The sequence below is a fragment of the Tamandua tetradactyla genome, chromosome 19 (assembly GCF_023851605.1).
Source record: "Tamandua tetradactyla isolate mTamTet1 chromosome 19, mTamTet1.pri, whole genome shotgun sequence".
Classification (NCBI taxonomy): Eukaryota; Metazoa; Chordata; class Mammalia; order Pilosa; family Myrmecophagidae; genus Tamandua; species Tamandua tetradactyla.
In genome coordinates, this window is record NC_135345.1 from 50606159 (window position 1) to 50632643 (window position 26485).

Sequence of the window (26485 nt, forward strand, 5' to 3'; positions counted from 1 at the left end):
ATAAAGACAGCTTTATCAGTAAGTGCTTCCAGGGAACCAACAGAAAAGGTCAAATTAATTATCTGTTAATAAGCTTTGCGGGAGCTCCAACCCTATTTTGCATCACCTGGTGGCTGCAAAGTTGTGTTTCTTACAATTATGGGCAGTTAGTTTTCAAGGATATCATGAAGCTGGAGATAAGAAGATGGTAATAGGGTACATTAAAACACCACAAACCTTGCTCTTCTTACCAAAACTCAACCATTTTCTTAAATAAACCCTTTCCAGATTGCTACAAGCCTTTGAGAGAAAAGGAAGAGAAAATTTTGGTGGTCCTTACCCTACCATATTCATTGAGATCGTGAACCTCTTTATATTTCAAATTGAGAACTAAAGAAGGTATCTGAATGACTCATGAGAGAAGTTAGGGGAATCATAACACTGACTTTAAGAGTCCTTACTCTAAAACAAAATCTGTTTTAACATACAAAAACAAAAACAAAAACTTTTAGCAGCACATTCCAATCAAGTACAAAGCATATAGACTATAGACTCTTTTTTAGTTTAATTTTAAAAATCTCTAATAAACATGACTTGGTAATGCCAGGCAATTTACTCTTCTGTCAGAAAATAATTAATACAAACTAAAATTTGAAAATTAACTGTACGAATTAAACAGGATATATACATATCCTAAATACAATCTTACTATAAGACAAATTAAGGAATTCAAATGTACTTAATTACTATATGCACTGGAATAATTTAGAACCTATGAGTTATGATAGCAGTATCTCTTCTATTTCTCTTAAAGGAAAAAATTCAAACCACAGATAATCACTAATAACTCAACTTAGTGATGAGATGCTATAAAAAACTTGATCCATAATGAATACATCACAAGTCTTTAGTAAAAGAACGGTATCTAATACATGAATACCTTCTTTGCATGAAGAAAATAACTCTTCTATGCTAACTACTATAGCCCCACTCCACTAGGCAAGAGATTGAAATCGCCCTGCTCATGAATATAGTTTCAAAACATGCTACCCCTCAATCTGACTGCATAATCAATAGATAAATATGCACATGATATTTAAACTGAGACGAGAGTTGTAGGGGGAGAGGGGATTAGAATTTTAGAGAATATGTAACTTGAGAAGTAAAGAAAACAAAAATCCTCTTATTAAAAGACCAACACACAAGACATTAACACTATTTCACCTGGAACCTTAATTGTAGACAACAGCCCCTTTACTAATTTTATGTTGCTGCACTTACGCACTCTATGCTTCCTCTTTTTCTATATTCCAAAGCTCTGCTGAAATTATAACTCATTCCAAGATTTCCTATTACCCATGTTTCAACCCCTTATAGCTCAGTCCTAAGCATTCTCTGTCCCATCCAGGCAACTACTTCCTTTTTCATTTTCAATGTTTTCCTCAAACACTGTCCTCCAGGTTTGTCTTATCTAAAACCTGGCTTTCCTCTCCTCAAGAATCTCACAGACTAGCTTAGGCATCAGTCAGGAAAACTAAGAAATGGTGAACTTGAATTTATCATTGTAATTTTAAGTGTAAGTTACTTCAGAGGCTAAGAATGGCATGAAACTCCAGTTTGGAGAGAAAAGACTCAAAAACAGACAACTAAAAGTGACCAGACTTCTAGTAGAGATATGAATGAAGCTGATATGGATAGGACTAAGGTAAATCAGAATACAGGGTATAGGATGATATCATCCATATTTTAAAAGTTCAAATTCTGTGTGAGACCAAAGGGAGAGATGTTTCTTTGGTGAAAAATTTATATTTTGGGTACTGCATTTCCTAATTTAGCTTGTATGCTCAGTTTAGCTGAACACCATAACTAAATGGAATCTTAAATAGGGAGTGAGATCTTATTGGTGTGAATAGTTTAGTGTGTCCTGATATATCCCAGAATAATTTGGGCAGTGAATAAAGAAGTATTTACAAAGTCTCCTGGAGGGACTTGTGAGAAAGGAGGAAATATTCAGCCTACCCATTTGAAGAATTTCTGATATTTTCACAAGCAGTAGGGACAACCAAATCAATAGACCAAGCCCTCAATCTTTGGGTTCACACCTATGAAATTTAATCCAGCGAAGGATAGGCTAAACCTACTTAAAATTGGGCTTACGAGGGCAGGCCACGGTGGCTCAGTAGGCAGAATTCACACCTGCCATGCTGGAGACAGGTTTCGATTCCGAGTGACAGCCCACGCAAAAAAAAAAAAATTAGGCCTAAGAGTCACCCCCCAGAGAATCTCTTTTGCTGCTTAGATGTGGCCCCTCTCTCTAAGTCAACTTGGCAAGTGAAATCACTGCCCTCCCTGCTATGTGGGACACGACTCCCAAGGGTATAAATCTCCCTGGCAACATGGGAGAGAAATCCCAGGACAAGTTGAGACCCAATATCAAATTGAGAAAGCCTTCTGGACCAAAAGAGGAAAGAGAGATATGAGACAAAATTAAATTTCAGTGGCTGAGAGATTTCAAACAGAGTCAAGAGGTTATCCTGGAGGTTATTCTTATGTATTATAGATATCCCTTTATAGTTTATGATGTGGGGAGTGGCTGGAAGGAAGTACCTGAAACTGTTGAACAGTATTTCAGTAGCCTTGATTCTTGAAGATGATTGTATAATGATATAACTTTTACAATGTGACCGTGTGATTGTGAAAACCTTGTGTCTGATGCTCCTTTTATCCAGTGTATAGAGAGATAAGTAAAAAATAAAAATGGATAAAAATAAATAAATAGGGGAAAAAAGGGTAAAATAAATTAAGTAAATGGAAATACTAGAGAAAAGGGGTAAGGGGTATGGTATGAATGAATTTTTTTTCTTTTTTCTTTTTATTTCTTTTTCTGAGTGATACAAATTTCTAAAAAAGGATCATGCTGATGAAAACATAACTATATGATGAATCTGTGAGCAACTTGATTGTATACCAATATGGAATGTATGTGTGAAGATTTGTCAGTAAAAATGAAAATATATATATATATCTAGATAAGATTTTTAAGCAATATGACAAATATATAAATATATCTGGAAATGAATGAGGCAAGACAGGGATATGAAATCATATGTTAGTCCTAAAATAATGATCATCTAAACTAAGAAAAGAGGTAGAAGGTGGTTCAAGATACACTTTAGGATTCCGGGTCAAGATGGAGGCCTAACAATGTGCGCATTTTAGTTCGTCCTCCAGAACAACTAGTAAATAACCAGAAACAGTACAGAACAGCTCCTGGGGCCATGTCAGTGACCCGACACACAGCGTACCCAGCCTGGACCAGCTGGACCAGCTGCGAGCCCCCCCAGAACCGTGAGTTCCCAAAGCTGCGGCAGCCGGCACCCCTCCCCAACAGGCTGCTTCCCAGAGGGGAAAGGAAAGAGACTTTACCAGTAGCAGGGACTGAGCACAATCAAACGCCAATTGTGGAATTAATTAACAAATTCTGACTATTAAAAATAGGTCCCCAGCTTAGGTGAACCTGGTCAAAGCCGAGGTTGCTCATTTTTTTGCCCTGGTGCCAAGGGGTAGGGCTGATGGCAAAAGAGAAAAAAAAAAACAAAAAAGAAGGAAACAAAGGTTTTTGTGGCTGTGTTTCTACAAAGGCTTGGCTGCCTCTGGATACAGCAGCAGGACTTCTCAGGCTGCAACTGCCCCAGGCATAGGCAGAAGTGAGCTCTTTTGGGGGCTTGTTGGAGCCTGTGCCTTCCCCAGGGGAGGGGTGAAGCCCAACTCAGGTGGAATCCCTCCATCAAGGAATTCAGACACCAGAGCTTGGTAATTTGAAGCCATTAAAACCAGCCTACAACCTCTCCTCTGTCTCCACCACACCCCCAGCAGGGAGAGTCTGCCAAAGTTAAAGGTACCGCATCATCTTACACTGGTGGGACCTACAGGCAGACAAGCGCCACATACTGGGCAGGATAAGAAAAACAGAGTCCAGAGACTTCACAGGAAAGTCTTTCAACCTGCTGGGTCTCACCCTCAGGGAAAACCGACGCAGGTTACTCTTTCCTCCTGATAGGAGGCCAGTTTGGTCTGGGAAAATTCAGCTGGGGTCTATAATATCTAAGTAGACCCTCCTAAGGGTGGTGGGGGGAAAGGCATCATACAAGCAGGGCAAGAAACAAGAAAACAAGAACTGAAAAATTCTCCTGTTAAACAAAACTTAAGCTAGAGGTCCAGATAAAACTGAACTGAATATCAAAGAACAGATAGACAAGAAATTCATCCAGCAAGAAAACCCTAGGTAAAAAAGTGAAAGTAATCTCCAGAATAAACTAATTAAGGTAATTAAATGCTTGGACGCCAGCAAAAAATAATAAATCACACTAGGAAAACTGAAGATATGGCCCAGTCAAAAGAACAAACCAACAATTAAAATGAAATACAGGAGCTGAAACAATTAATTCAGAATATACGAACAGACAAGGAAAACCTCATCAAAAACCAAATCAATGAATTGAGGGAGGATATAAAGAAGGCAAGGAAAGAACAAAAAGAAGAAACGGAAAGTCTGAAAAAACAAATCACAGAACTTATGGGAATGAAAGACACAGTAGAAGAGATGAAAAAAAACAATGGAAACCTACAATGGTAGATTTCGAGAGACAGAACATAGGATTTCTGAACTGGGACGGAACATCTGAAATCCGACAAGAAACAGAAACTATAGGGAAAAAAATGGAAAAATATGAGCAGGGACTCAGGGAATTGAAAGACAATATGAAGCTCATGAATATACGTGTTGTGGGTATCCCAGAAGGAGAAGGGAAAAGGAGGAGAAAAACTAATGGTGGAAATTATCACTGAAAATTTCCCAACTCTTATGAAAGACTTAAAATTACAGATCCAAGAAGTGCAGCATACCCCAAAGAGAATAGATCCAAATAGACATACTCCAAGACATTTAAAATCAGAATGTCAGAGGTCAAGAGAAAGAGAGGATCTTGAAAGCAGCAAGAGAAAAGCAATCCATCACATACAGGGGAAGCCCAATAAGACTATGCGCAGATCTCTCAGCAGAAACCACGGAGATGAGAAGACAGTGGGATGATATATTTAAATTATTAAAAGAGAAAAACTGCCAACCAAGAATTCTATATGCAGCAAAACTGTCCTTCAAAAATGAGGAGAGAATTTGTGACCAAGAGACCAGCTCTACAAGAAATACTAAAGGGAGCACTACAGACAGATATGAAGACAGAAGAGAGAGGTGTGGTTAAGAGTGTAGAAAGGAAGACCATGAGTAAAGGTAAAAAGAAGGAAAATCAGATCTGACATATAAAATCCAGAAGGCAAAATAGTAGAAGAAAGTACTACCCACGCAGTAATAACACTGAATGTTAATGATTAAACTCCCCAATCAAAAGACATGGTCTGGCAAAATGGATTAAAAAACAGGACCCATCTATATGCTGTCACTACTCAAAGGACATGAGGCCAAGGACACAAATGGACATTTACACACCAATGTTTACAGCAGCATTATTTACAATTACCAAGAGATGGAAGCAGCCAAAATGTCCATCAACAGACGGGTGGCTAAACAAACTGTGGCATATACATAAGGTGGAATATTACGCAGCTGTAAGACAGAAAAAAGTTATGAAGTATGTAACAACATGAATGGACCTTAAGGACATTATGCTTAGCATAATGAGTGTGATTAGCCAAAAACAAAAGGGCAAATACTGTATGGTCTCACTGATATGAACTGACATTAGCGAATAAACTTGGAATATTTTGTTGGTAACAGAGACCATCAGGAAATAGAAATAGGGTAAGATAGTGGGTAATTGGAGCTGAAGGGATACAGACTGTGCAACAGGACTGGATACAAAAACTCAGAAATGGACAGCATAATATTACCTAACTGTAATACAATTATGTTAAAACACTGAATGAAGCTGCATATGAGAATGATAGAGGGAGGAGGGCTGGGGCATAAATGAAATCACAAAGAAAGACGATAAAGATTGAGATGGTGTAATCTAGGAATGCCTAGAGTGTATAATGACAGTGACTAAATGTACAAATTTAAAAATGTTTCTGCATGAGGAAGAACAGAAGAATGTCATTACAGCAGTGTGCTGAAAATAGATGGTAATTAATATTCCAACTTATGTGTGAGACTAAAGCAAAAAATGTTTATTTGGTACAAATTTATATTTTGACTAGTGCATCTCCTAATATAACTTACATAGATAGTTTGTTGAACACCTTAAGTACATGGAACTTTGTATAGGACATGAGATTTTGTTGGTTTGTCCAGGTGATGCCCTGATGAATCCCAGAGTGATTTGATCAGTAAGTGGAAAAGTATTTGCAAAGTCCCCTTCAGGGAATGGTGAGAATGGGGGAAAACTCAACTTCCCCAAGTTGAATTCTTGATATTCTCACAAGCAGTGTGGACAACCAAAGCTATAGGCTGAGCCCCCAGTCTTGGGGTTTGTTCATATGAAACTTAACCCCATAGGGGATAAGTCAAGCCTACTTAAAATTAGGCCTAAGAGTCACCCCCAAGAGAACCTCTTTTGTTGCTCAGATGTGGCCTCTCTCTCCAGCCAACACAGCAAGCAAACTCACCACCCTCCCCCTGTCTATGTGGGACATGACTCCCAGGGGTGTGGATCTTCCTGGCAACGTGGGACAGAAATCCCAGAATGAGCTGAAACTCAGCATCAAGGGATTGAGAAAAGCTCTAGAATGAGCTGAGACCCAGCATCAAGGGATTGAGAAAACCTTCTTGACCAAAAGGGGGAAGAGTGAAAAGAGACAAAGTGTCAATGGCTGAGAGATTCCAAACAGAGTCAAGAGGTTATCCTGGAGGTTATTCTTACGCATTAAGTAGATATCACCTTGTTATCCAAGATATAATGGAGAGGCTGGAGGGAACTGCCTGAAAATGTAGAGCTGTGTTCCAGTAGCCATGTTTCTTGATGATGATTGTATAATGATAAAGCTTTCACAATGTGACTGTGTGATTGTGAAAACCTTGTGTCTGATGCTCCTTTTATCTACCTTGTCGACAGATAAGTAGAACATATGGAATAAAAATAAATAATAGGGGGAACAAATGTTAAAATAAATTTAGTTTGAAATGCTAGTGATCAATGAAAGGGAGGGGTAAGGGGTATGGTATGTAAATTTTTTTTTTTCTGTTTTTGTTTTATTTTTCTGTTGTCTTTTTATTTCTTTTTCTGAACTGATGCAAATGTTCTGGGAAATGATCATGATGATGAATATGCAACTATGTGATGATATTGTGAACTACTGAGTGTATGTGTTGGGAATGTTTGTGTTTCTTTCTTGTAATTTTTTTTTAATTAATAAAAAATTTTAAAAAAACAGTCATAGAACATTAAGAGGAAGTGACATAGACTTCACGTCTCAAAATAGGAGTATCAGAAAAATTTCTGGCTTTAATCTGCTGCAATATATATTTACAGTTTTATTACAGAAAATGTCACACATTTTTTTTTAAGTGGACAGAATGGTAAATAAAAATTCATGTACTCATTACCCAATTTCAACAAGCAAAAAAAAAAAAAGATACACTTCAGGCTAAATCAATAAGTTTGTTTTGTTTTTAAAACTTAAAATACTAATACTTACATTAGAATAGGAACTTGACAAGGAGGACAAGGTAATGCAGTCTGAATAAATGCTGGCTCAGAAGACTGTTCCCAAGGGCCTGTAGGCTGGTGCTACAAATAAAATAATGAAAATTTTAAGTCACAAGGATTAAATCACATGGCTATTATAAGAATCTAAGAAAACAGTTTTATGTATTCTTGACTCAAGCAGGTTGAAATTTTTTCAAGTAACCAACCATCTGCTTAATGAAATATGTCAATCCCCTTTTATTCTATCAGAAAGTTCCTCTCCACACAGTTTGATATTAAAAACAGAAGTAGGCTTCAATTTTTAAATGGTAGAGCAAAGAAAGCGTGGCCTCCTTTGCTTCTCATAAGCCAACACAGGATTTTCTGAGAAACAAAACTGTAAACTTCAGCTTCTACCAGTTGAGCATCCATCTCCATTATTTTGCTCACAGTTGTCTCCCAGCACCTAGAGGAATGACTTGCATACAGTAGGGGCTCAATAAATATTTGCTGAATATGTGAAGGAATCTCTGAGGAAGCAAGAAGATATCTATAATCCTAAACCACAATATATGAAGGAAGACTACCAAATTAATTTATTATCACATTTATAAAGAGCTTGTCAAACTACACTTGCAAATATTCGCTTATTGATTTCTCTGCTTTTCTATACAGTGAGTCTTTTGAGAAAAAAGATCAAGTCTTATTTTTACCCTGACCCCAGCTCCTAGCTCGTGCCTGATATCCAATAAACACTTAATCACAGCTTGCTGAATGACTAAATAAAATCAAGAAATATGACCCACAGGTTTTAAAAATAATATACTACTTCTTTAATAATACTGTTACCTTACCTTGCCAGCTTGCTTTATTAATGCTTGATCATGACATGGAGCAGGACATAAGTGACCACAGTTCTCCAAAACTTTTTGGCAAGGTTGATGACATGGAGGACAAGAGCCAAAGTGACAGCGATGTTTTTCTTGACTTGTATGATGGCAAGTTGGCGGCTGACTAAATTATAAAGTACAAATTTTAAATTATTTTTAATCATTAAGCAGTTACATCTAAAATGCAATTATCTCTTTACATATGTTCTGATTCCATATAAAATGAGCATACTGTGAATATTAATATTTGAAAACAGTAAAGCAAAATTAAATAAAATACTAACAATACTAAAAAGCAATACATATTTAAATTTATAAGACACACAGATATAATTTTGCACAGTTTCATACTAACCTACAAAGTTCTTTACACTTGGGTGGTCTTGTGGTACGTTCTCGGCCACAAGGTACTGTCACTTTTGTATTACCACAATTGCATTTCACATCTATAGTTTCTGGGCAGGGATAGCAACTGCCTGAAAAAAAGCCTGAGACTTAAAAAGAGGTTTCCTTAAATATTCAAATGTCCATCAACAGTAGAATTTATAAATCAGCTTAGCAGAATGGGATACTCTATAACAAGAAATTACGACAATATTTATCAATCTCATACATATAACAAAAGAAGCTAGACACAAGGTATGTACTATATGATTTCATTTACATAAAATAAACAAGAAGAACTAAGCTATAGTGTTAGAAATCTACAAAAGAGACAAGGAGAGTTTCAAAAGCTGGTAATGTTCTATCTCCTGACCAGGATTTTTGTATATGGTATTGTTCAGCTTGTGAAAATTCATCAAATGTACATTTATGATCTGTATACTTTTCAATATGCTCACTGTACTTAATCAAGTTTTTAAAATTTTTCTAAAATTTGCTAAAAGTTTATAACTAAATATATATCACTCATTCAAAACTACACAAACAAAAATGGAGTTAAGTCTTTGGAAAATCTAATGTTAACGACAATCTTTTTGGTTTATTCTCATATATTTCTATTCAAGCACACTATTTTAAAATAAATTCCCCAAAAAGAATAAATTCTTCTTCATGACCTGAGGTTGGTTATGAACAAGTATAGTTAATTTTCCATTATTCTCGCTTTTTTTTTTTTTCTGCATGGGCAGGCACCGGGAAATGAACCCGGGTCTCTGGCATGGCAGGCAAGAATTCTGCCACTGAGCCACCATCGCACTGCCTTATTCTTGCTTTTTTCAAAGGCAAAATTCTGAACTCTACTTTGGGCTGTAATTCCAAATATTTCTCTTCAAACATTTCAAAAGGAAAAACTGTTGGACTTTCAGCTGTTTACCCTTTTATGTAATCCATTGATAGAAATCTATATATATACAAAAATTAAAGAAAGAAAACCTTTAAACCAGAGAAACAGGCTATAAAGTTCTCCAGGAGGCTCTATTATTTCCTTTACGGCTTTCTTCCCTCTTTAATTTTCCATGTAAGGCAACTCATTAAATATGAAATAATAAGGAGGAATGAGTCCGCAATAAAGGAGAGTATATATTAAAGAATGTGCTATGTACGTGTCAGAACCAAGCAAAACATTCAATAGCAGTTAACCAGATAAGGAACATAGGTTAATGATGAAAAATATTCTGGTTTAATACCTACAAAAGTTAAAATTTCTGTAAAACAATTACAAATTAAGAATTCTAACTCAAATAATGAAGGTAGAAAAAGAGAAGCCAAGAGTAAAAAGCACCATAGGGAAAGATATAACTTAAATAAATTAGCAAATTTATACTTCAGTGTTTTGACAAGTTAAGTATAATTCTGTGGAGTAATATCTTAATGATATTGCAAGCCAAGTTTTTCTGACTACAAGGTTACAATTTTCAAAAGCTAACAAAGCTTAACAATAACAGTTTTTCATTTATCTTTAGTAATTCTAGAAGTATTCATCAAGGAATCTTTGTGGCCATTCAAACTAAAGCATCACTTTTTCTTTACTTTTTTAAATTAAATCTTGAGAACAAATAAAGGATAATTTCTCTGAACAGTCTACCTTCTGATCAGCAGAATTTGTTACAGATACCAATACAACATGGCAGATATTAAAATACCTTTAGTGATAATATTTTTAAAAATCAGCATACAGAAAATATAACAATAGTTGCCAGTGCTTCAATAGCCAAAATGGGTGTTATTCCGTAAAACCATAACATAGATAACCTTGAGCTTATACTAACAGTATAAACATGCAGCTAGTATTTTTTCCCTGAGTTACAGTATAATTTTAATTATTAAGAAGTCTAAAATGATAGACAATGGTATGAAAAAATAAAGATCCCACACATCTTATATAATTGTGGATGAAGTATCATACACAAACTTTGTATCAGTAAAAATTCTGTAAGGGGTAATGAGTTTCTTTTGGGGCCAATATGCTTTTTTCTGAAATACAAACACCCTGCCAAAAATTGAACTGAATCTCATCAAGCCTCTAGAGTCAACTAACAATTGATGGGAAATACAGAGGATAGTGAAACATGTTATATAACACCACAGTGATACATCTGCAAAATCCAAATTCTGTAAAACTAAATAAAGCAAATGATTAGTATGCATTAGAATGGAATAAATTCAACTTGGTCATAATAAATTAAGGATCTAGATACCTAAAACTGTAGAACTGGGTGCCTAGATTTGAGTAGCTAAAATTTTAATATTTTTATAAACTCATAATTTTCTCGTACCCTTTTTATCAAATGATACGACTACATTCTCATGTAGTTTATGAAGAGACTGAAATGATGTATTCCTTAAATGTTTATTTGCTAGAAATCATGTACATATCAACTAAGCCTGATCTTTGTTGGTAAAAAAAATTCTGAACTATTGATCCAATTTCTTTAACGTTATAAAACTAGTCAGGTTTTCTACTCAAAATAAAGGCATATTTTAACACCAATCTACAAGGTCCTGTATTTCCAATCAATCCTTTATCCTATCATTTCCTTGACCCTTGAGCACTTCTTTTCAGTCACAGTGGCCTCCATGCTGTTTCTCTAGATGCCAAGCATACTCTTGTCTCAGGGCCTCTACAATCACTGATTTATTACCTGGAACACTACCTCACTCCCCATTTCTACATGGCTTCATCCCTTACTTCTTTCAGGTCTCCTCTCAATTGTCATTTCTTCAGAGAACATTTCCTTGATCACACAATATAAAATAGTATACACCATCCCCATTATCACAATTTTAATTTATTTTTATATTTGTGACTACTTGGTATCCAAGATTAATTTGATTATTTACTTATATTCTAATAGGGGAGGACTAAATGTAAATTTCACAAAAGCAGGGATATTGTCAATTTTGTTCATTCATGTAATCCCAGTGCTTGGCATTTAGTAGAGACTCAAAAATGAATGACTGAATTAATGAATTAGTCATTCACTATTGAATGTTATGGAAATTTAAGCTCAATGATTCAAAGATGTAATGTGACTATAAAAGAAAATAAAATCCTTTAGTGATGGTGAAAATACACTGATAACTAGTTCTAAACTTCACAATTTAAAGACACTGACATATTATAACACATCCATGTGAAAATGTTTACAAGATTAATAGAATCTGGCTATTTCTAATGAGGAGGCAACATGGTATAATAAATTATAATCTTTGGGTTCCCATCTTGACCCTGCAACTAGTTACATGACCTTGGGTCAATGGTCTCTTTGTCTGTTTCCTCATTAAATAAAATACAGTGATTCCATATACCTTACCGAGCAGGATTTATTAAAGGATTAAGAGATTAACTGAGATCTAGCATCCACTTTATTCCAAAGGAAGATAATGAAAGCAATTCAATAATTTGCTTCGTCATAAAGCTAATAAGTAGCATAGCCCAGACTTGAACCTAGAACCTCTTACCCTGGTCTTTCTACTACTCGGTACCATCTCTCAATAGAGTCCACTTGATATCAACGTATTGGCCTTCTGTCCATTTAGAAAGCATGAAACACTCCAAATGGGTAAAGTTAACTCACTAAAGTTTTCAATGTCTACTAATAATTTATGACAGTTTTCAAAGGTTGTCTGGGGTCCCTAGAGGTCGAGACTCCTTTAAAGGTTGTACAAAGTCGAAACTATCCCATAGTAACATAATACTAAGATGTTATTCTCTCACATGTAAAGTGTTACAGTGTTACAGAGGCTATGTGAGAAGTGATATAAACAGATTGAATGTAGAAGCAGATACACACAAATCCAGCTATCTACCACTTAAGCAGACTTTCAAAGATATACACAGAAATGTAAAACAATGCCACTCTTATTAAATATTTTTTATATTTGAAAACAGTTATTTTTCACACAAAAAAATTTACATTAAGTGCTCACTTCGGCAGCACATATACTAAAATTGGAACGATACAGATAAGATTAACATGGCCCCTGCGCAAGGATGACATGCTAATTTGTGAAGCATTCCATATTAAAAAAAAAAATCACGTTAAGATGGGATACATTTTATTATTATTTTGAATAAACTTATAAACATTATTACATTTTACTTCAATTTCAAAACAATGAATACCAATAGATAAAACCCACAATAACAAAGCTCTTTGGGGTACCCAAAACAGTAAAGGGGTACTGAAAGTATTAAGTTTGTGAACCACCAACTTAGGATATATATATCCAGTCCCTTACTATATTTAATTCTACATTATTTATATACATAAATGTAGAATTAAACTTGTTTTAAAATTCAGAACAAAGCTGAAAAACTTATGAATACATTATGTAATTTAAAAACTCCACAGGGAATATTGGGAGGAATGAGGAAGCAACATGGTATAAGCGAAAAGAGCAAAATTTTATATTCAGAAGACCTTTGTTCAAGTCTTGGCACTACTGCTTTACTAGATATTTCCCTGAATGAGTCATTATTCTCAGTCTCCAGGTCCATAAAATAGAGATATTGAGCACTGCCCTATCTTCTTCTCAGGGTTGTCAGGAGAACTGAATAGGATATGAGTATGAAAGACCTCTATAAACTATAAAGCACTATACAAATATAAAATTGTGCAGCTATTAAATTTTACCTCTATGGCAGACAGACGAACACTTATGATTTCTACATCCTAAAGTCCGTCCACAGTTTTGATCACAAGGTGGACAGTTTCCTGGGCAGCACTGCAGAGAAAGCAATAATATAAAGAACACATCACTTGAAAACCCATGCACAATATGAATTATTCTGCAATTCAAAGAATTTATGGAAAGCAAAGGATTCTTTTCAAAACAACAATGTATTTAAGAATATGGAAATTCTTATGGTAAAGAGATGCAGCATATTAAGATTTATAAATTTAAATGAACAACCTAATTTCATGAAATCAACCTAAATTTTCTTGCCCTTTCATTAATTATTCTATGATTCAAAACATTCCCAAAAAATAACTTCATTCATTTTTTTCTATGCAGAGATTGACAACAAACGTGAAAAGGAACATATCTGCTCAAATTCTATAGTCAATTCAGGCAAACAACTGGAATTAGTCTTGCTAATTTTTAAATTCAATTTAGCAGTTATTCTCAAACCATGGATCAAAGACTAATGGACAGACACAGGGTTATCTACCTCCAGCTTTCTTTTCACTTCCCTGATTTCCATCTATCTGTGAGAAATATCGCTATGACCTGGACCAACTTTTCATTTGGGAACACAGAAGGCTACTACTTACATTTCATTTTGCCATCTTAACCCTTTCCTTGAGATTTCACATATCCAAACTTTGTAAAGGAAATAGGAATTACAATTGGCTTAAAAATATTTAGGCCTGTAACTTATACAGGAACAAGTTTCAGTATATAAAAATAGTTCAAAACAAAATATATGTTATTGAAAAGCAATTAAAGTCAAAATAGTTCATGTGATTAGCCAAATATTTACTGAGTAATACTACGTGTATCACTTTGTCAGTGACAGCGGGTGAAAAGAATAAAATGCAGTCCATGAAGATTTGAACAAGCTTATGCACACTTCTACTTCTGGCCATGATGGAGCAAAAACAATCAGATTTACTAGACTGTCTTAAACAATCAGAAAACCAAACAGAATATATGAAGCAAAATATTCAGATACTGGAAAATTAGGCAGCAGAGAATAGCAATCCCTAAGAGTAGGAAAACAAAAAAAGTTGTTTCCTACAATGGTACCAGCCTAAACCTGGAGATTTCCAGACTGCAGCAGAGGGAGAAGAAACAGAGTCTAGCAGTCTTGACATGCTGAGGAAAAAAATTTATAGTCAGAGAGGGCAGTGTGGCTGAGATTTGTAGAAGAAGGTGACTGCATAGAGAAAACACTGGAAAAGTACTCCTTGAGTCTTTGGATGAGTACTGGTCTATACATGATGAAGGAAACTACCCAAAACCTGAGAAGAATCAAGCAGAATGATTTCAAGAGATTACATAGGGTTCGAAAAAATTTGTGTTCCCTATAGCCGGAGTAGAGAGACCTCTTCATACTCAGACATCAAGTAGAGTACGGGGGCCAAATAAGAGACAAAAGGCTATTCTAGGATTAACAAAATCAAACCTCAAAAAGACAAAACTGTTTCCAAGTAATTTAACCTCACTACAAACCAAATCTCAAAAATATTTTTAAAATAATAACAACAACAAAAATGGCACCCAAAGATATAAAGTTTATAATATCCGGAAATTAATCAAAAGTTATCCAGCAGGTAAAACAAAAATATGACCCAACAGGGAGGAAGAAAACCAATTAACAGAAATAGTCTCAGAAATGACAGATGACAGAATAAGTAGACAAGGACATTAAAACAGGCCTTATAAATAAATTCCATCCATATATTCAAAAAGACAGAGAAAAGTATGAGCATACTAAGGAGAGACATGGAAGATATGAAAAATTCAAACTTCTAGAGATGAAAATATATAATGTTCAAGATGAAAAATATACTAGATAGGATAAAAAGCAGACTAGACAATATGAAAAAAATGTAGTAAACTTGAAGACAAAGCTACAGAAATGATCTAAAATAAAAGAGACTACAAATTAACAGAGCACCAGAAAGCTGGGCTGATAAAGAACAGTAAATAGCTCTTTCTGGGTGGTGGCTACTGGTACCCATGCCCCACGCTTGCTGCAGGCCACCATAGGATCCAGCCCCTGGTAAGCTCTCAAGTGACAGGAAGGGACACAAAAATGTTCTCCCCCCAAACCAAGGGGTGGGCACAGTTGATCACTGAATCACAGCTTTTGATTAGTGACTCTGGATCACTGGGTACCTAGCCCTGAGTGCGGCCACTGTTTCAACCTGTTTCAGAAAAAGGCAGTAGTGGAGGAAACTGAAAAGCATTATGCTTCCTCAGTGCTGTGTGTGAATTTGTTGTAGGGCTGCATCTGCCAGGCAAGAGAAGAAAGCTCACCTTTGGGGAGCCTTTGGAGAAGCATTTGGCACCTTCCTGAAGCCCTGCATAGGGAGAAGTATTTGGCATCCTTCCTGAAGTCCTGCATACAGCACATTGGAGCCAGTCTGTGTCCTCTTCATGGATCCCTGGCCCTATTTCCACTGAGAAAGACTGACTTGGCAAAGTACTTTCTGGCATGCCCCTCCTCCCAGAATGTGCACTCCACAGGTAGCATGAGACAACAAAAGGAGTGAAAAAAACTACTGAGGCAGACAATGTGGAGCTGACTTGCCTGCTTCAAACACCTAGGAGATGGAAGTCTATCTTCTGGGAAACAAAGGAGACAACCAAGTACCTGTACAGAGGGGAACTACAAAACAACTAACTAGCAAAAAAGCCGAGGACAAGACACAAGCCCAGAAAACCAGGGAAAACGCTGGACCCTTTGCCTTGGGCAGAACTTCCTGATAGGAGGGCTGAAGCTCAACGAAATCTCTGTCTTAAGACCAGCTGGTTACAAAATCAAGAATCAAACATTTCAGGGAATTAATCATAACATTAATATCTTAAAATACTAAAATGTACAGTGTGCAACAAGAGTACAAGACAAAAAAAAAAACACGACATGATCATCAATTCAAAGGAAGAGAATGAAAATCGAGAAAACATCAATAAAGAAGACCAGAAGGGGAACAAGCCGAACAAAGCCTCTTTCAGCCTCTTTTTAAGACCATTTTTTTAAATGCTCAAGATATAAAAACTTGGTGAACTGAAAGAGTATTTTAAGTTCAGGATACAGGAAGAAAACTGCTATTGCATGCTATGGGCTATGTTCAAAAGGAAAACATCAGCACTACCACAGCAACAGCAGAAATAAATAACGGGGGGAGGGACAAGAGCAAAGAGGAGGTTTAGATTTCCTATTTGGCGAGGGTATATTTATTGATTATCTTTCTCTTGGGAACAATGAAATCATCTAAAATTCAAAGTGATAATGGTCTATGGACTTCGGGATACATGATGCCTAATGAATGCAGATGGCTGAAAGATGCATCGACTGAGTAGTTTGGTGAACGATAGTGTATACATATGATCAAATATTGTGTGGCTACAAAAAGAAACAAAGCCACTGAGGATGCAACTATGTGAATGAACCTGTGGGACAGACATTTGGGTGAGGCAGAATAAGCCAAAAATGAAACAGCAATTATTTTTATAGTCTCCTTTAGAAAATGGTTATAAGAAAACAGGGGCCTAGATTATAAGCTTTTAGAGCAGACACATTTAGTCCGGAGTGGTCATTATTATTTCTGGGTTCTAAGAGGATATTTTAAATACCTATAAGCAGTATTTAGAGATAAGAACAAAGCTGATCAGGTCAGAATTCAGGTAATGCAGAACACAGTTTTAAGAAAGATATTGTCTGTATTTTCAAACTATACCTACTCTTTGAGACCAAAGGAAGAAAGGATTATTTTTTCTGGAACCTCAATTTTCCATTGCATGTAATCTAACTCAACCTGTCTAGGTAGCTCATTTGAACAACTGAAACACAGAGATCCCAGAATAAAAAGAGGTCCTTTAATCCTGTATAGCTTAATGTAATGCCTGGATACATCCTAGAATATATAAAGCAGATAATCAAAAATTATTAACAAAGTTCCTTAAAGGAAGGGAGAAAAAAAATGGAACTATTAAACTTTACCGTCAGGGAATTCCCTGATACTATGTCAAACATTAGGGACACCAAAATCAATAGGCCAAACCCTTAACCTTGAGGCTTACTCTTGTGAAACTTAAGCAAGTATCAGAGAAGCTTAGCCTACATATAGTTATGTCTAACAGCTACTTCTGGAGGACTGCTTTTGTTGCTCAGATGTGGCTTCACTCTCTCTAAGCCAAACTCTGCAAGTGAAATCACTGCCTTTCCCTCTATGTGGGATATGACATCCAGAGGTGAAAGTCCCCCTGGTGGCCAGGATGAGTCCAGCCCTGGCACTGTGGGATCAACAATTCCATCCTGACCAAAAGGGGGAAAAGAAGTTTAACTAATAAAGTATCAGTGGCTAAGAGAGTTCAAATAGAGCTGAGAGGCTATTTTGGAGGTCCTCTTACACGGTGAATGTTAGGCATTGCTACCTATCATAACTTGCCAATCCCCAACCAAAACCATTCCAGCCAATCCTAAAGAACATTTAGGGGAAAATATAAGATTCTACAAAGGTTCCAGGCACTATTAACTTTCCAGAAACATACAGCCTCCAGATGGGTTCCTAGACCAGATTAAGTCCTGAAACACAGATGGCGATGGCCCACCCTCTCCAGAATATCAACTAGTTCCAGCTACCTACCCCATATTATTGACAGCCCATTCCAACCTGAAAAATTCAGAATGACCATAGAGTTTTCCCCTAGAGTGGGAAAGAAAGATCAAAAGTGATGGTGGAGTTATACAGAGAAAGTAAGGTTTAACACACAAATACGATTGCTGAATCATTAAACTAAAAGAAATATTTCTATTTCTTTTTCTATTCTATATAAAAATATTTCTTTTAGTCCCTAGTATCTTAGAACAGCTAGCAATAAAACCTAAAATTGTGGAACTGTAACAAATATCAAACTCTGAAATCGGTTCTACAACTAACTGTTGTGCTGTGCTTTTAAACTTATTGCTTTTTTGTATATGTTATTTTTCACAAAAAAATAAAGAAAAAAGCTGACTGTGATGATAAAAAAATATTTATTCCTTCTAGTCTCCTATATTCTGGAGCAGCTAAAAGGAAAAATATGAAATGATGGTACAGTAGCCCAGGACAAACTATGGGATCTGTCATGTAACTACTTGTTGAAGAGTGCTTTGAAAACTATGGTTTTTTTCTCTCTTTGCTTCATATTATACAATTTTTTTAAAAAGTTAAAAATCCTCGGTGAACTGAAGGAGTCAAGAATATGGATTGTCATGCTGGCACCTATTGTAAAGGATCCTAGATTATAAGCTCTTACAACAGTCTCATATATCCAGGAGTTGAAACTGATATTTGTAAATTATGTTATACTGAGTTCTTTGTATATAACGTGGTCATTCCCAGAAAATTCAGTTATTTATGTGACACCTGAGACTCATTAGAGCTCTAAAGCTATAGAAGTCAGCAGTATCCCATACAGGAACAGTTTTAAAAGGTGAAAAAGGGATCAGACTTCGAGTAGAGATATAAATAAAGCTGATCTGGATAGGACTAAGGTAGAACAGAATACAGGGTAAAGGATAATCATCATCTATATTTTAAAACTTCAACTTCTGTGTATGAACAAAGGGAGAGAGAGATGTTCAGTTGGAGCAAAATTTATATTTTGGGTAGTACATTACCTAATTTAACCTGTATGGTCAGTTTAGCTGAACACCACAAGCACATGGAATCTTGAATAGGGCATGAGACTTTTTTGGTTTGTCCAACAAAATGCCCAATGTATCTCAGAGTAATTTAGGCACTGAATAAAGAAGTATCTGCAAAGTACCCTTGGAGAACTGGGGAAAAAGGAGGGAATATTCAACTTACCCATATGGAGTAATTCTGATATTCTCGCAAGCAGTGAAAACAACCAAATCAATAGGCTAAGCCCTCAACCTGGGGGCACGCCCTGTGTAACTTGTTCCGGTAAAGGATAAGCTGAGCCTTCTTAAAATTAGGTCTAAGAGTCACCCCCAGAGACCCTCTTTTGTTGCTTAGATGTGGCCTCTCTAAGCCAGCTCAGGAGGTGAAATCACTGCCCTCCCTGCTATGTGGGACATGACTCCCAGGGGTGTACATCTCCCTGGCAACATGGGACTGAAATCCTGGGATGAACCAGAACCCAGCATCAAGGGACTGAGAAAACCTTCTTGACCAAAAGGGGGAAGAGAGAGTGGAGACAAAGTTTCAGTAGCTGAGAGATTTCAAACAGAGTCGAAAGGTGGTCCTGGAGGTTATTCTTATGCATTACACATATGCCTTTTTAGTTTATGGATAGGGAGAGGCCAGAGGGAAGTATATGAAACTGTTGAGCTGTGTTCCAGTGGCTGTGATTCTTGAAATGACTGTTCAACTATATAGCTTTTATAATGTGACCATGTGATTGTGAAAACCTTGTGACTGATGGACAGATGAGTTAAAAAAAACAGATACCATACCCCTTACCTCTCCCTCTCATCGATCACTAGTATTTCCATCTACCCAATTTATTTTACCCCTTATCCCCACTATTATTTATTTATCTTTTATCTATATATTTTTAACTCATCTGTCCATACCCTGCTGAAGGAAAACAACTGCCAACCAAGAATTTTAAATCTAGAATTTTAAATTCTCTAATAAACAAATGCTGAAGGAGTTCATCACCAATAGTACTGTCCTACAAACAATGCTAAAGGGAGTTCTTCAGACTTGAAAGGAAAGGACACTAGATAGGGGTTCAAAGCAGCATAAAGAAAGACCAGCAGTAAAGGTAACCATTTGAGTAATTACAAATGTCAGTGTCACTATAGTACACTGTTTGGTATGTTACTCCACTTACTGCTTCCTATAGGTACTAAAGAGAATATTCATAAAAAGCAAGATAAATCTATGATTTGGGACATAAAAGGTACAAAGACATAAATGGTATCAAGTACGAAAAAAAGGAAGAAGGCAGAGGGGTATAGAAAAAGTGTATGTGTATGCTATTGAAGTTGAGTTCATAACACACCAAATATGATCATTATACATGTAGGATGTTAAATTTTAACCTCATGGTAACCACAAGGAAAATAGATGAAAAATATATCCTGACAGAAAAGAGAAGGCAAGGCACTCAATATGATACAATACCAAAAATCAAATAAATGTAAAAGTAGGCAGTAACGGAGAATTGAAGGACAAAAAGGGTATAAGATATACAAAGGCTAAATAGCAAAATGGCATAAGAAATCACTACATAATCAATTATGACTTTAAATATAAATGGAATAAACTCTTCAATGAAAAGGCAGAGAATGGCAGAATGGATAAAAAAGCATGAACCGATTATACATGTCTACAAGACACTCTAAGTCCATAGATACAACAGGTTGAAAGGGAAAAGATGGAAAAAATATATATCATGCAAGCAGCAACAAATAGAGAGTTGGGGTGGCTAGACCAATAACAGATAAAATAGACTTTAAATCAAAAAACAGTTCCAAGAAACAGGTGTTGGGGCGGGCCGCGGTGGCTCAGCGGGCAAGAGTGCTTGCCTGCCATGCCGGAGGACCTCGGTTCGATTCCCGGCCCCAGCCCATGTAAAAAACAAACAAACAAACAAAATATAATAAAATAAGAAAATGTTTCCCTTTCTTCCTCCCTTCCTTCCTTCCATCCTTCCTTCCTTCTCTGTCTTTCTTTCCTTCCTTTCCTCCCTCTCTCTTTAAAAAAAAAAAAGAAACAGGTGTTTATACTAATAAAGCAGACAATTCAACAGGAAGATTCAACAATTATATATTATATTTATATAATATATAAATATAATTATATATTATATTTATATAATATATAAATATAATTATATATTATATTTATATAATATATATGCTTTATATGCATATATATTAACAGCAGAGCCCCAAAATATATGAAGCAGATATTGACAGATTTGAATTGAGGAAATTAATGGTTCCACACTAATAGGAAACTTTTATACACCACTTTCAATAATGGATAGAACATCTAGTAAGAAGATCAATAAGGAAATACAAGACTTCAATGATATTCTAAACCAAGTAGACCTAACAGACATATATAGAATATTTCACTTAGCAAAATGAAAATACACATGGCTCAACCTCCATGAAAGACCATTAAGTCAAAAAATGCTTCAACAGAGTCAAAAATAATGAAATCATAAAATTTATATTCTCTGACCACAAAAGAATGAAGCTAGAAATCAGTAACAGAGGGAGATACAGGGAATTAACAAATAGAAATTAACAACATACTTCTAAACAATCAATAGGTTAAAGAAGAAATCATAAGCAAAATTAAGAAATATTTTAAGGTGAATGAAAATGAAAATACAACATAACAAACCATACTGGATGCAGCAAAGCAGTATTGAAAGAGAAATGTACAGCTGTAAATGCCTATATTAAAAATAGGAAAATCAATGATTTTTTGAAAAAATCTTCAAAACTGGAAGAAATAGAAAAAGAAGAGGAAACTAAACACAAAGGAAATAAGAAATGTTAGCGTGGAGATAAATGAAATCAAGAACAAAATATCAACAGAGAAAATCAACAAAACTAAATGTTGGCTCTTTGAAAATATCAATAAAATTGACCAGCCTTTAGATAGACTAACAAAGAAAAAAAAAAAAAAAGAGGGCGCAAATAACAAAAATCAGAAATGAAAAGCAGGACACTCTACTGACCCTGATGAAATAAAAAGGACTATAAGAGGGTACGATGAAGAACTGTACACCAATAAATTAGATAACCTAGATGAAATGCACAAATTTAGTAACACATAAACTACCTATATTGACTCAAGAAGAAATAAAAGATCTCAACAAACCAATTACTAGCAAAGAGGTTGAATTACTAATCAAAAACTTCCCAACAAAGAAAAGCACAAGACCAGATAGCTTCACAGGGGAATTCTACCAAAAATTCTTAGAAGACAGGGTGAGGCAACAGTGGCTTAGTGGCAGAATTTTTGCCTTCAGTGCCAGAGACAAGGGTTTGATTCTCGGAGCATGCCCATGCCAAAAAAAAAAAAAAATTCTTAGAAGACAACTCCAATTCTGCTCAAACTCTTCCAAAAATTGAAGACAAGGGACCACTCCTAAACTCATTCTACAAGGACATCACCCTGATACCAAAACCAGATAAAGATATAAGAACAGAAAACTACAGATTAACATCTCTTATGAATATAAATGCAAAATCCTCAACAAAATACTAGCAAACCGAATCCAAAGCATATCAAAAGAATTATATACCATGATCAAGCAGGATTTATCCCTGGTATGCAAGGTTGGTTCGACAAAAGAAGTGTTAATATACTACATTAACAGAATGAAGGGAAAAAACCCATGTGGTCCATCTCAATTGAAGAAGAAAAGGAATTTGACAAAATACAGCATTCTTTTTTATTTAAAAAAAAAATACTTGGAAATAGAAGGAAACTCCCTCAACTGATAAAGGGTAAATTTGAATGGGTGTTCCTATTTCTATACACAAATAATGAGCAATTGGAAGAAGAAATCAAGAAAAAACTTACATTTATAATAGCAACTAAAGTACTCAGATACCTAGGAATAAATTTAACCAAGGGTATAAAGGACTTATACACAGAAAAATACAAATCAGTGCTAAAAGAAATCAAAGACGACCAGAATAGAAGAACATTCTGTGTTCATGTACTACAAGACTAAATATTGTTAAGTCAATCCTACTCAAAGCAATTTATAGATTAAACCCAAGCCCAATCAAGATTCCAACAACTTTCTTTGCAGAAATAGAAAAACCAATCATCAAATTTATATAGAAGGGTAAGGAACCCTGATTAAAACCATCTTGAAAAAGAAGAATAAAGAATAAAGTTGAAGAACTCAAACAAGGGACATGGATGACGTAAGAAGGAAAAGGATAAAAACTGGAACTTTATAATGTAACAAAACCTAGAGTGGATAATGATGGTGATTAAATGAACAAACACAAGAAAGTTTTTACTTCAGGGAGAACAATTAAAGGCCGCCAAACCACTGTATGGTGATTTAGCACTGTACGGTGCTAAATATGGACTGATATATGGAAAAAATGCAATTAAAGTAAACTAAGGTTTTGGTTAACAATTAACACCATAGTGTTCTTTCATTAATTGTAACAAGGGTAATATACCAAAGCTAAATGTTAATAATGAGGGGGATATAAGGGAGGAGGGGCATAGGATGGGATTCTTATTGTTGTTTGTTGCTTCTTTTTTCCTTTTTCTTTTCTCCTCCTTTTCTCTTTGTGAAAGAAATGGAAATACTCCCATATAGATTGTGGTGGTAAATGTGTAATAACTATGTGATTATACCATAAGGAAACAGAATGGTGCAGCCCCTCTGGAGGGCAGTGTGGTGGGTTCCACATAATTCTGCAACGCCATTATTGGACAAAGACTTGGAAGGGACACAAATAGGCATTTGCACACTGGTGTCTATGGCAGCATTATTCATGATTTGATTAGCAATGGTGGCCTAACAGTACACTAACTGAAAAACAGAAGGGGGAAATGCAGCATATACATAAAATTGAATAATGAGCACCTGCAGGAAGGAATGAAGTCGTGTGACATGCAACTTGAAGAATGAACCTTTAGGACATTGTGTTGAAACAAGATAGAAAAAAAAAAAAGACAAATAACATATGGTCTCATTAATATAAAGTAGCTATAATGAGCAAACTCTGAGAATTGAATTTCAGCACATAGATTATGTGGGGATAGAAAGTGAGCAGAAATTGGGCAATAAATGATTAAGGAGTACAGGATGTTCAAATAAGGTCCACTGTAAAGATTCCTAGACTGTAATCTCTTACAGCAGTTACATTTATTCCTGAGTTTTAACTGCCATTTCTAAATTATGAGAAGCTGTGCTCTTTGTGCATAACCTGGTAATTCCTGAGAACATTAGGTATCTGAGGGACACCTAAGACTCAGAATTGGAGTTCTGCAGCTCTGAAAGTCAGCATTACCCCATACAGCAACTGTTAAAGAAGCTGAAAAAGAGATCAGACTCCAATTAGATATACAAATGAAATATGCCTGGCTAGGAGTAAGGTAATTCAGAATACAGGGTAAAGGATGATATTGTCTGTATTTTAGAACTTCAACCTCTGTGGGAAACCAAAGGAAGAGATATTTATTTGGTCCAAAATTTAAATTTTCTGTACCACACTATTTAATTTAACCTGTCTGAACAGTTTATTTAAGTATCATAAATGAGATCTTATTATTCTGTACAGGTTAATGTAATACCTGAATACGTTCTAGAGTATTTTGCAAAGAAAATAAAAATGTATTTTCAAAGACCCATTAAAGGACTGTGGAAAAAGGTAAAATTATTAAACTTTCCCACCTGGGGAATTCCTGATATTCTTTCAGGCATTAAGGATTCCAATTTATTAAGCCAAGTCCTTGAGCTTGAGGCTTGTCCTTATGAAACTTATTTCCACAATGGTGAAGCCAGACCTGCACATAGTTACGCCTAAGAGTCACCCCAAGACAGCCTCTTTTGTTGCTCAGATTTGGCCACTCTCTTTAAGCCAACTCTGCAAATAAATTCACTACCATCTCCCCCAGTATGTGGGACATGACTCCCAGGGGTCTAAGTCTCCCCAGCAACGTGGGACTTGCCTCACAAGGATGAGCCTGCCCCTGGCATTGCGGGATTGACAATGACCAAAAGGAGGGAAAGAAATGGAACCAAATAAAGTTTCAGTAGCTGTGCCAGTTTGAATCTGTGGTGGATTCTAGAAAAGCCATGTCCTCTAATCCTCATTCAATATTCAAAATGGGAGCATTTTGACTGTTCCCATGGAGATGTGACCCACCAAATTGTGGGTGGTAACTTTTGATTAGATGATTTCCATGGAAGTGTGTCTCCACCCATTGAAGGTAGAGTTGCTTACAGGAATCCTTTAAAAGAGGAAACATTTTAGAGAGAGTCCCTTTTGGTAGAGCCATGAGAAAGTCAGCAGACACCACCATGTTTGCCATGTGGCCTTCTAGCTGAGAGAGAAATGTTGAACGTCATCAGCCTTCTTGAACCAAGGTATCTTTCCCCAGATGCCTTAAATTGGACATTTCTATAGACTTGTTTTAATTGGAACACTTTCTCAGCCTTAGAACTGTAAACTAGCAACATATTAAATTCCGTCTTATAAAAGCCACTATGTTTCTGACATATTGCATTTCAGCAGGCAGCAAACTAGAACAGTAGCTAAGAAATTTCAAATAAAGTCAAGAGCTCATTCTGGAGGTTACTCTTATGTAGATAAAAGGTTATTCTTTAGCCAAATATTTCAAACTACCACAGTATGCCATGAGTCTAAACCCTAGGGAATGCCCTTGGCTTTGTTTAAGTTTCTATAAAAGTTTTTCTTAGTAAATTTATTTTTTTATTATTATTTTTTTACATGGGCAGGCACCGGGAATCGAACCCGGGTCCTCTGGCATGGCAGGCAAGCATTCTTGCCTGCTGAGCCACCATGGCCCACCCTAAATTTATTTTTTCAGAAACTTAAGGCCTCAAGATTGATCCTAGGCCAGATAAGTCCTGAAATGCAGAGGTACCAGTCTCTTCCAAGAATAACAACCAGGTTTATTCTTCTATTCCAGAAGGTCAATACAGCTTTCCAGTGAAGAAGTTAAAATGGTCATTGCCCAGATATCCCTGAAGATTAAGACAAAGATGAAATGAAAGGAAGGAGGTAAAACTGAGAAATTAGGATTTAACAAATAACTATGACTGCTGACTCATTCATAGATGTTTCTTTTTTAGAGTCTGTTGTTTTGGAGTGGCCAG

At 35.8% G+C, this 26485-nt stretch overlaps 1 protein-coding gene and 1 non-coding gene across 4 annotated transcripts in view; one reads left to right on the forward strand and one right to left on the reverse strand.

Annotated features, from left to right (window-relative positions):
* Positions 1 to 26485, reverse strand: part of NFXL1 (nuclear transcription factor, X-box binding like 1) — a 73455-nt gene that overhangs the window by 26031 nt on the left and 20939 nt on the right. For all 3 annotated transcript variants that reach the window (XM_077136790.1, XM_077136789.1, XM_077136788.1), the window contains exons 12-15: positions 13591 to 13681; positions 8868 to 8988; positions 8477 to 8636; positions 7633 to 7724 (exon numbers count right to left, since the gene is read on the reverse strand). In XM_077136790.1, coding sequence (XP_076992905.1) covers positions 7633 to 7724; positions 8477 to 8636; positions 8868 to 8988; positions 13591 to 13681 — 464 coding nt within the window. The remainder of the gene's footprint in view (positions 1 to 7632; positions 7725 to 8476; positions 8637 to 8867; positions 8989 to 13590; positions 13682 to 26485) is intronic.
* LOC143663802 (U6 spliceosomal RNA) lies at positions 12876 to 12982 on the forward strand. The gene has a single exon (XR_013166183.1). It is a non-coding gene; the product is annotated as a U6 spliceosomal RNA (small nuclear RNA).